The sequence below is a fragment of the Mustela nivalis genome (assembly GCF_964662115.1).
Source record: "Mustela nivalis genome assembly, chromosome: 8".
Classification (NCBI taxonomy): domain Eukaryota; kingdom Metazoa; phylum Chordata; class Mammalia; order Carnivora; family Mustelidae; genus Mustela; species Mustela nivalis.
Genome location: NC_139027.1, coordinates 128,576,447 through 128,586,434, shown reverse-complemented (window position 1 = coordinate 128,586,434; position 9,988 = coordinate 128,576,447). Strand labels below are relative to the sequence as shown.

At 43.9% G+C, this 9,988-nt stretch overlaps 1 protein-coding gene and 1 long non-coding RNA gene across 2 annotated transcripts; one reads left to right on the top strand and one right to left on the bottom strand.

The window, feature by feature from the left end:
* Window positions 1–1,499: 1,499 nt before the first annotated feature.
* Window positions 1,500–5,744, bottom strand: LOC309872679. The gene is made up of 3 exons (XR_014316051.1): window positions 5,671–5,744; window positions 2,858–2,968; window positions 1,500–1,687 (listed from the first exon to the last, which is right to left on the bottom strand). It is a non-coding gene; the product is annotated as an uncharacterized lncRNA (long non-coding RNA).
* A 987-nt stretch (window positions 5,745–6,731) lies between these two features.
* Window positions 6,732–7,607, top strand: GTSF1L (gametocyte specific factor 1 like). Its single transcript, XM_082745327.1, has one exon. It carries the CDS (start codon window positions 7,063–7,065, stop codon window positions 7,525–7,527), a length of 465 nt encoding a protein of 154 aa, XP_082601453.1. The 5' UTR covers window positions 6,732–7,062; the 3' UTR covers window positions 7,528–7,607.
* Window positions 7,608–9,988: the final 2,381 nt, after the last annotated feature.

Genomic DNA, 9,988 nt, shown 5'->3' with positions numbered 1-9,988 from the left:
CTAGAAACCTTCAAGTGAGATATAATACAAGGACAGGCCAAGCGGCAAAGGACTGATAGGGGGTGTGCTGGGGGAGAGCTGGATTTTGCCAGCTCCTTGTGAAACTATTGGTAGCTTGAAATTGGCCACAGTGGGAGTGTTTATACCATGGAAATTGGCAGATGCTACAAATCAGGGAGTTTCTGTTGTTGTTGTTAAGAACTGGCTGTTAAACATTTGTTGGACTTCCCATGAGTACCAAATAAGAAGAAATAGATCTGTGAGTAAGCTAATAGGACTCTTGGGGCAGAAGCCGTCAATGTCCCACCTATATCCTTGGGAACTTCCAGTGAGTTCTCGCTAACCTCCAGTCACATTTGTCCATGGCTCCGTAACTGCCCACGTTAGCAGATTAGAAGTACCAAGGAACTCACAAACCCCCTGAAATAGTCCCCCAAGATGAGTCTCTTGGAAGTTGGTATAAACATGCTCCAGTTCCCTGACCCCTTGGGTGGGGCCATTCTGAGCTGTGTGCCTTTTTCCCTATTATTTCCCCAAAGGCCTCCAGATGACCACTGAGGTAGCTAGATTAACTGAGGTAGCTAGATTAACCACATACACTTTAACCTTTGTAAATCTTTACTGGTTTCCATATATATTCTTCTAAATATAATTCTTGATTTTTCTTATTATGGAAAAATATATACACTGACAGCATAGAAAGCATAGAAGATATACCATTACAGGGTTTGTCTCACTCTTTTTAAATATTCGTCCCTGCATAGAGACGTGTATCTCACTTTCCTACTCTCTATAGGCTTACCTGCACTTCCTGAAGAAACCACTTGCATCTGAATCCTTGCCTCAGGCTCTGCTTCTGGGAGAAGCCAAGTGAAGACAGAGCCACATCCCCAGCAAGCCTCCATGAAATGGACACGTTCAAAGCAGTAAGGAGTATGGAAACTAATGCTACAGGGAAGCTGTAGGGGACCAATGCTTGGTACTGATGTTACCTCTGAAGCACAGGAGGGCTAGCTCATGGCACTGCAGGCTACAGCCCCACTTCATACCCCCAGCTCTGGCATTAGCATGAGATATGGGTTGTTCCTGTGGGTAGATGCACAAGGAGGGCCCTGCTAACTTAGGCCACCAAGGCAAACTGAGAAACGTTAAGCACAACAGTGAAGTCACTGCCATGTAGCCTCACCCCTCCACTTGGTTCTTCAGACAATGGGGCCTCCAAGGTAACAAAGCAAAAGGACAGCAAACAGTCCAACAGGACTGGCTGCACTAAGACTGGTACGGCATCCTACAGAGGCACACAGACATTCCCCCATGCCACAACGTCTCTTTCTCTAAAAATGAACAGAGAAGCAACTCAGGACTCATGATGAGCTCAGAGGTCCGAAGGGAGGGGCCTGAGGAAGGAATGAGTACTATGACCTTTCATAAATAACTGTCCCTCAAGAATAAGAGTAAACCTTAAAAACAGAATTCTCTGAAATGTGTTCTATGGAAAACTGGCTGCTCCAGATGATAAGAGGTGCTAAGAGAAACTGAGGCTTGGTAACACTGAGGTAAGTGATGGTACGCAAGCAGTTTCCCCAAGGACTTCCTGGATCATGCTGACCGACACTGTGACACCCCACGACGAGGACACAATATGCCAGTTCCTGAGTGATGGGAAGGACTCATGTTCCAGCTTCATCTAATAAATACAAACAGAAAAGATATTTAATTCAAACATCTGCAAGGAAGTGACTGAAACCGATGACATTCTAGGCCACAAGGAAAACCTCAGAGATCCTAATAAGCACATTAGGTCACATTATCTGACCACAATGCAACAAAAGCAGAAATTAAACAAAAAGGATTATTGAAAGAAATTAAATCACTTGAAAACTTATTCCTAAATAAGCCAAGGTAGGGAACAAAACTGCAATGAAGGCCATTCAAATGTAACGACAACTGGATCTCCCCATAGCAAAACTCGTGGGATGTAACCAGACACTGCCTGCAGCTCTAAATGTTTTTGTTGTAAAACAAGGAAAACTGAAAGTAAATGAAGCATCCAACTCAAGAAACTAGAAAAAAAGCAACAAGATAAACTCAGAGAGAGGATTAAAAGTTAAGCCTGGGTGGCTCAGTTGGTTAAGCCTCTGCCTTCGGCTCAGGTCATGATCTCAGGGTCCTGGGATCGAGCCCCACATTGGGCTCTCTGCTCAGCAGGGAGCCCGTTCTTCCTCTCTCTCTCTCTCTCTCTGCCTGCCTCTCTGCCTACTTGTGATCTCCCTGTCAAATAAATAAATAAAATCTTGAAAAAAAGTTAAGGTAAAAGTTAATGAACTAGACAACATAAAAATCAGTAGAACTGCTCAATGCAAGACTCAGCTCCTTGTAAAGATCTGAGGTAGCTAGACTTGTAAAAGCCCAACAAAGGGAGGGAGCAGGAACTGCATGAGAGAGAGAATACAAAAAAAAAATTAGATAAAAATTAGAAAACTAGGGCGCCTGGGTGGCTCAGTGGGTTAAGCCGCTCAGGTCATGATCTCAGGGTCCTGGGATAGAGTCCCGCGTCGGGCTCTCTGCTCAGCAGGGAGCCTGCTTCCTTCTCTCTCTCTCTCTGCCTGCCTCTCAGTGTACTTGTAATTTCTCTCTGTCAAATAAATAAATAAAATCTTAAAAAAAAAAAAATTAGAAAAGTAAAGGAAACTTAACCAGAGAGGAGTTTTCAAATTATAAGAGAATACTAATTGCACACAGTACGCTAGTTTATCTAGAATGTTCAATGGGGAATACATGTGTATTTGTCTGCTTGGACTATGTAATAAAATACCAAAGACTAGGTGGCTTAAACTACAAAAGTTCATTTTCTCACCATTCTGGAGGCTGGAACTGCTGACAGGATTGGTTTCTGGTGGACCTCTCTTCCTGGCTTGCCAATGGTCCTTTTCTCGCTGTGCCCTCACATGGCCTCTCCTCTGTGCCCCTGTGGAGAGATATCTCTGGGGCCTCATTCTCTTGTTATAAGGACACCAGTCCTACTGGATGAGGGCCCCATCCTGTGATTTCACTTAACTTCCCTAAAGGCCCCTCCGAATATCATCCCATTGACGTTAGGGCTTCCACATATGAATTTAGAGGCGGTAGGGGGACACAAGTCTGGCCGTAACAGCATGATTTTCTAGAAAAATGACAATTACCAAGAGACGTAGAAAACCACAGAACCAAATTGAACATGGACAAAGAACGATGTCCCAAAAAGGTGAGTCAGAGTTTAGCAGACAAGTTCTTTCAAACTTTCCAAGAATGTTCCTACGCTATTTAACTACCCAGAAAGCAGAAAAAGATGCGTTCCAACTCATGTTACAAATCCAGCGCAGCCGTGGCACATAATACCAACAGACATAACCAAAACTTCACTTTTTCAAAATCAAGTCTTCAACTCAAAGAAGCTAGCGGGAGCCCAGTGGGCTGAGACCCAGGCAGCCTTGAGCAAGGAGCAGCCCACAGAGGGTGGCGTGGGGGAAGCCCGGGTCTGAGCTCAAGTGTTCAGGGCGTTTACCCAGGCTATCCACACCTGTCTGCTGGACGTGAAGAGAGACACTAGGAGCCAGAAATAGAGTGGCCCGCCCACCCCAGTGCCAATACACACGACATGAGTTTGGCCTATGTGGGATATCCCTGTCTTGGAGGACAGTGCCAGATCAGAGGACACAGAGGTTACAATGACTGCTAAGGGGTATGAGGAGCAGTTCAACTTGGCTCAGTGTAAGAAATCTATAGCAGAACTCTGTAGGGGGTAGAGAGCTCCCTGTCATCATATCACCACCCTCCAGGGATGTTCCAGAAGGGATGCCAGCCCTGAGAGAAGCCATTCTTGATGTCAGGTATCTCTCTAACAAGTTTGTGACTCTAATCTTTTAATGGCTCTCTCCCACTCCCTAATGACAACTGCTGACTTAGCTGGCCAAGATATACAATTGTTCGTTTTTAGAAACATTGTTGCTGCACGCTCTGAGACCTCCTCCATGCCTGCATTACCATCTGTCTGCTGCATGTCTCAAGATGCTAAGTGTGGGAGGGGAAGGAGCAGACTCTGACCTCACTTGCTTTACTGGTCAGGTAAGTGCATACAGGCCTGGAAAGTGCCAGTAAGATAGGTATTTCTGCATCCCTCACTCCTCTTAAGTTGCCATAGTGAGCGACCTGTCAGGTCCCAGGCTCAAGAGCAGGAGCTGGGAGAAGGCTGCAGGCTTGAGGACCATTCAAGACATCCATTAGAAGCATTAGAAGCCCGGCCTTCCCTCTCTCCATAATGGACTAAATATTGGCCTGCCACACTAATGGGCGGTTGGCCACAAAGAAGCTATAAGAGCTAAAGCCTTGTTCCTTATTATGTGGATTTCAATGACTGGTGAAGTGCTTTTATCATCTCCATTTGCACACTTACACATGCCTGAATTACTCAGTGCCTGGGTCAGCCCTGGTCATGAGCATGAAAAAGGCTATGGGACTAAGAACTGAAAAAGCACTGTCAGCATCACCCACACACACTGTGCCAGGCTTTGGGGTTATGGAAAAGCAGATGCCAAATCACCTGTTAACTCCTAGCAGGTCCAATGTCATACCTCATCCAATACTGGGTTGCAGCTTGGAGAAAATAGGCACTCCATCCCATAAATTGTATGGAAGTTACAATTTACCAAGGATACTTTCCCAGCAAAGTATATCAGGATTTATCCCTGGGAGGGATGGGGAATAGGGGGTAGAGGGAGCATGACTCTATGAGTCCCTCATTCCTCACAGCAACAGGTTGGTTGGAGACATTAGAAGGCCTAGAGTAGTAGGCTCCTGCCAGAAGTCAAGAAGCCCCCAGTGAGCACTGACCAAGTTGTTTATCTCCCCAGTCTAAGCTAGGGCTTTGGGTTTTCTCTCTTTGGTGGAGGGGGGAGTATGTTCTGTATGTGTAAAGAAAAGGAAAACAAACACTGGTGACAGGAGAGAAAAGACACTCTTAGGACCTTCTTTTTTCAGATTTTGAGTAATCTGTACACCCAATGTGGGACTTAAACCTACAACCCCGAGATCAAGAGTCCCACATTCCACCAACTGAGCCAGCCACGTACCCCTTTTTGGACTCTGGACAAAGTTCCTATTCTCCTCTTTGTGACTACACAATAGGACTGTGCCTCTTTGACCCTGCACCTTAGGTGTGGCCCTGAGACTTGCTTTAGACAGTGAGATGTCAGTGGAAGTGACATGTATCATTTCAGTGGAAGTATGAGAATAAGGTAGAAGCAATATTTGAAGAGACAACGACTGAACATTTTCCAAAACTAATGAAAGACACTAATCCACAGATTCCAGAGGGCTAAAAGTAAAACAAAGAAAGAATAAATAAAGAGACCCGCATGTCAACATCATAGTAAAACTACAGAAAAACCAAAGATAAATAAAAACTCTTTAAAACAGACATATTGGGGCACCTGAGTGGCTCAGTGGGTTAGAGCCTCTACCTTTGGCTCGGGTCATGATCCCAGAGTCCTGGGATAGAGCCCCACATCAGGCTCTCTGCTCGGCGGGGAGCCTACTTCTCCTCTCTCTCTGCCCACCTGTGATCTCTGTCTGTCAAATAAATAAGCAAAATCTTAAAATAAAATAAAATAGATATGAAAAGAAACAGATTACCTTCAAAAGAAGTTAGGTGATGATGGAATTCTGAATTCTCAACCACAGCGGGAACTGGAAGAAACTGAACTCTGCTTCAGTGGAAAGAAAGGAAAAAGCACAAGTGTACACCATTAAGTCATCCTTCAAGAATGAGGATGAGATAAACACATTTTCAGATAAAACTGAAAGGGCTCATCGTGAAAACGTTCTAAAAAGTAAATTTCTAATGAAAACATAGTGATCCCATGTGGCAGGTCTTAAAACACATGCAGCAGAGAGGAGTCAACATGAGGACAGTTGTCCACCAATTTGGACCATGTCAAATGATAACAGCAATGTAGTCTTAGGAGCTTCTTAAAAATTAGGCTTATGGGGCATCTGAGCGGTTCAGTGGGTTAAGTGTCTGCCTTCAGTTCAAGTCATGATCCCAGGGTCCTGGGATAGAGCCCCACATCAAGTCCCACATTGGGCTCCCTGCCTAATAGGGGGCCTGCTCTCCCTCTCCCTCTGCCCCTCCCCCCCAGCTTGTGCTCCCTCTCTCTCACTTGCTCTCTCTCAAATAAATAAGTAAACTCTTTTTAAAAAATAAAAATAAATAAAATTAGGCTTAAAATAATAATAAGAGGGAAGAAAATGTAGAAAAAATCCTGTATTATTTGGAAAAAGGATGAAACTATTATGAACTCTAAACCTTGATAAGTTATTTATGAATGTCTTAATTTGTAATCACTAAATGATTAGAGAATATAAAACTTACAAAATCATGGGGGAAAGGGATTTTTAAAAATTATCTATTTAAAATCAGGGAGGAAAAGAGAAAAAATAAAACCAAAGCATTGATTAGGAAGCACAAAATAATATAGTAGATTCAACCCCAAATACATAGGGAATTATATTAAACATATAAGTTTAGAAACAGTTAAATGACAACAGACATGCCACAATTTTGAATGGCCGCTTTTCCCAAAGCCACCCTGCCCCTTGAAAGCAAAGGACTAGGAGCCTTTTGCTGATGACTCAAGCTGCCCATTGTGACCTTTCATGACTGCTCCTTGACATCACACAGCATAGCTCTCAGACTCAAGGGCAGCAGGCTTGTACCTTCTTTACCTTCCTGTGGGGCAGCTGTGGTTTTCTGGCTCTTGCTTTATAAGGTTCTTCTGTCTCACCTGCCATTTTTAACCCGGTCTCTGTGCAGCTGCCCCCGACAGTTCCTGTCCTTTCCCTAACCCACCACTCGTGGTCGCAGAGCACAGGAAGCATGAGTTGTTAAGAACGTGGCTGACAGAGCTCTAAGGGCCAGTTCTGAGCAGAGGACAGCTCCATCCTCCTTACCGAAGCATTTTTCCACGAAGGGCATTGCATTTGGACTCTGGTAAGTGAGCTCGTCTGCTTCAAGAACAATTTCTCATGGAACCCGAAGCCTTAGAAATCTGCCCTTACAACCCTCACCACCGAGTCCCACTCAGCAGATTTCAGTACCACCTGGCTTCGTGCAGGAGGAAGAACCCCAAGAAGGCCAAAAAGATGGCCAGCTGCAAATACAATGCCTGCCACGTGGTCCCCATCAAGAAGCTGGAGGAACACGAGGCGGCCTGCGTCAACAGAAGCTCAGTGGAGGAGGAGGACGGCTTGCGCCCCTTGAAAGCTAGCCTTCCAAGTTCAGAGCAGAATGGAAATGCCCTTCCAGGGACCCCCTGGCTCCCCAGTTCTGATGTCTGGAATGTCGACGGCACTAATTGCCATCCCATGTTTGTCCTTAAGACTTTTGTTCCCCAAAAGCTTGTCTGTGAAAGCGATACAAGAGAGTCAGAGAGAGAAGCCCACCCCCCGCCCCTGACCACCCCCCAGAAGACCCTCAGACCAGGAGAGTAAACCACCAGCAGCAGAAAGGAGGCACTCGCCTTTTAAGTGCCTAAAAGAAGATGCAACTCACCCAAATAAAAGCATGCAAAGTGAACCACCTGGGCTACCTTTTTTTTTTTTTTTTTCCATGTAGCAATTGGTAGAGATTTAAAGGCTGGCAGTACATTCTGCTGGCAAAGACGTGGCAAACAGGCACTTTCATAACACCACGAGAATGTAAGCTGGTAAACCTCTGTGGGGGGCGGTTTGGCATTAGCTGTAAAAACCACCAGTGCGCTCTGCTTCCATGAACTATGCCACTTCTAGGAATTCATCCTGTGAATACGGTCACACTTGTGGAAAATGAGGTATGTACAAGGTTACCCACTGCCATGTTATTTGTAGCAGTAAGGGTCAAAGAGTCAGAAATGGTCTAAATATCCCTTAGGGGAGGGTCTGATTAAATGAATGATGGTCCAGCCATACAAAGACGTAGTATGCTGCCATGAGAAAGGGTAAGGAGGCTCTTTCCGGACTAGCTTGGGAGGGCTAAAACACAGTGTTTAACTCAGACATCAGCAAACTTTTTCTCTAAAAGGCCAGAGAGTAAATATTTTAGGCTTCACAAGCCAAATGTTCTCTGTCACAACTCTTCAGCTCTGCTTTGGTGGCATGGAAGCAGCCATAGACAGCATGCAGACACATGAACGTAGCTTCCAGTAGAACCATTTATAGAAACTGGTAACAGGCCTGAAGTGGCCTAGGAGGAGCATAGTTTGTCACCCCCTGGTTTAAATGAGAAAAGCCAAGTCTGGAATACTCTGTATATTATGCTAAAATTTTTGCAGAATTGTGAGAGAGAACGTGTATACGTATGTGCTTGTATTTCTATAAAATTTCTCTCAGGGACACACTAGAACAGGTGTCTGCCCACAAAGCCTACAATGTCTCCTATCTGATCCCTTATAGAAAAAGTTGGCTGGTCTCTTCCCTAACAACTTATCATCTCTCCCCAGGGATGAGAACTAGGAGAAAGAGAATTTACTATAAACTCTTGAGTATCTGGTATTTATTTTATCCACAGGAGACAAAAAAAGAAAAATGTTTAATCCTATGGTTTATGTTACACCTCACTGTGTCTCATGAACATTGGAAACCCTGCCTGCTTTTGTTTTGGAACCTTCCCCTCAGAAAACCACACACCAACACAATGCTATCTGGAATTCTAAGAGGATTCACAGACCAAATTAATCTGTCGTCATTTCACATGTAAGAAACTCAAGACTAAAAATGGAAGGTCCCAAAATGGTAGTGGTATTAACTGTTGAGAAAGATTAAGATGAAATGGTGATGCCTCAGAAGGCTGGCGAGTTCGTGACGGTTGGCCCTCATGACTCTTCCCTCCCTCATGACCCTCAACAAAGGCATACCTCAACCGCACTTTAGCCAACAGTCTGTGTAACAGTTGGGTTCTCAGAGGAGAAAACACTGGAATAGGTTAGATCTTCTTGCTCATATTGTGTCAGACAATTTTGATCATCTGCCACAGAGTGGGGTCTGCAGCCCTTCAATGCCTTTTACATAGGAATACATATTCTGGCCAAAAAATTAAAATACACTTTCTTAAACAGCAAGAGACTAGCTCTTTTGAAAGCTTTTCAGGATGAAATTTTAACTAAGTTATTTTTAAGTAATCATTACTTTACCACTTCTGGGCCCTTTAATTCTTTCTACAAAATGTGAAATAAAGATTTGTTCTTGCAAAAAAAAAAAAAAAAAAAGAAGAAGAAGTTCTAGGTGTTGGCTTTAGAAACACCATATTAATAAAGTACATGAACTAGAAAACTGCCATATAGGAAGCAGGTGAAATAAAGTGATCTGTAGGACGCACATTTGTAAACTACAGACCACCAGGACCAGGAAAAAGAAAAAAGTAACTCGGTTTGGGGCATGAATGAAACAAATTGGTCATGAGTTAATCATTGATGAAGCTGAGTGATAAATTTTACTATTGTCTCCATTTTTATATAACTCTGAAGTCTTCTATACTAAAAGGTCTTTTAGGAGTGCCTGGGTGGCTCAGTAGGTTAAGCCTCTGCCTTCGGTTTGGGTCATGGTCTCAGGGTCCTGGGACTGAGTCCCGCATCAGGCTCTCTGCTCAGCAGGGAGCCTGCTTCTCTCTCTCTCTGCCTGCCTCTCTGCCTACTTGTGATCTCTCTCTCTGTCAAATAAATAAATAAAATCTTTAAAAATAAATAAATGGTCTTTTAAAATGCATGTATATGTATTAAATGCAATGTGGGATCCCAGATTGGATCCTGGAACAGAAAAAGACATGAGTGGAAAAACTGGTGAATCCAAATAAAGTCCATAGTTTAGTTACTGGCATTTTACCAATAGAAACTTCTCCTGTTAAATGCACGTTTTTGTAAGATGTTAACATTAGGGAAAGCCAGGTGGAAAGTATATGGGAACTCTTTGTACTATCTTT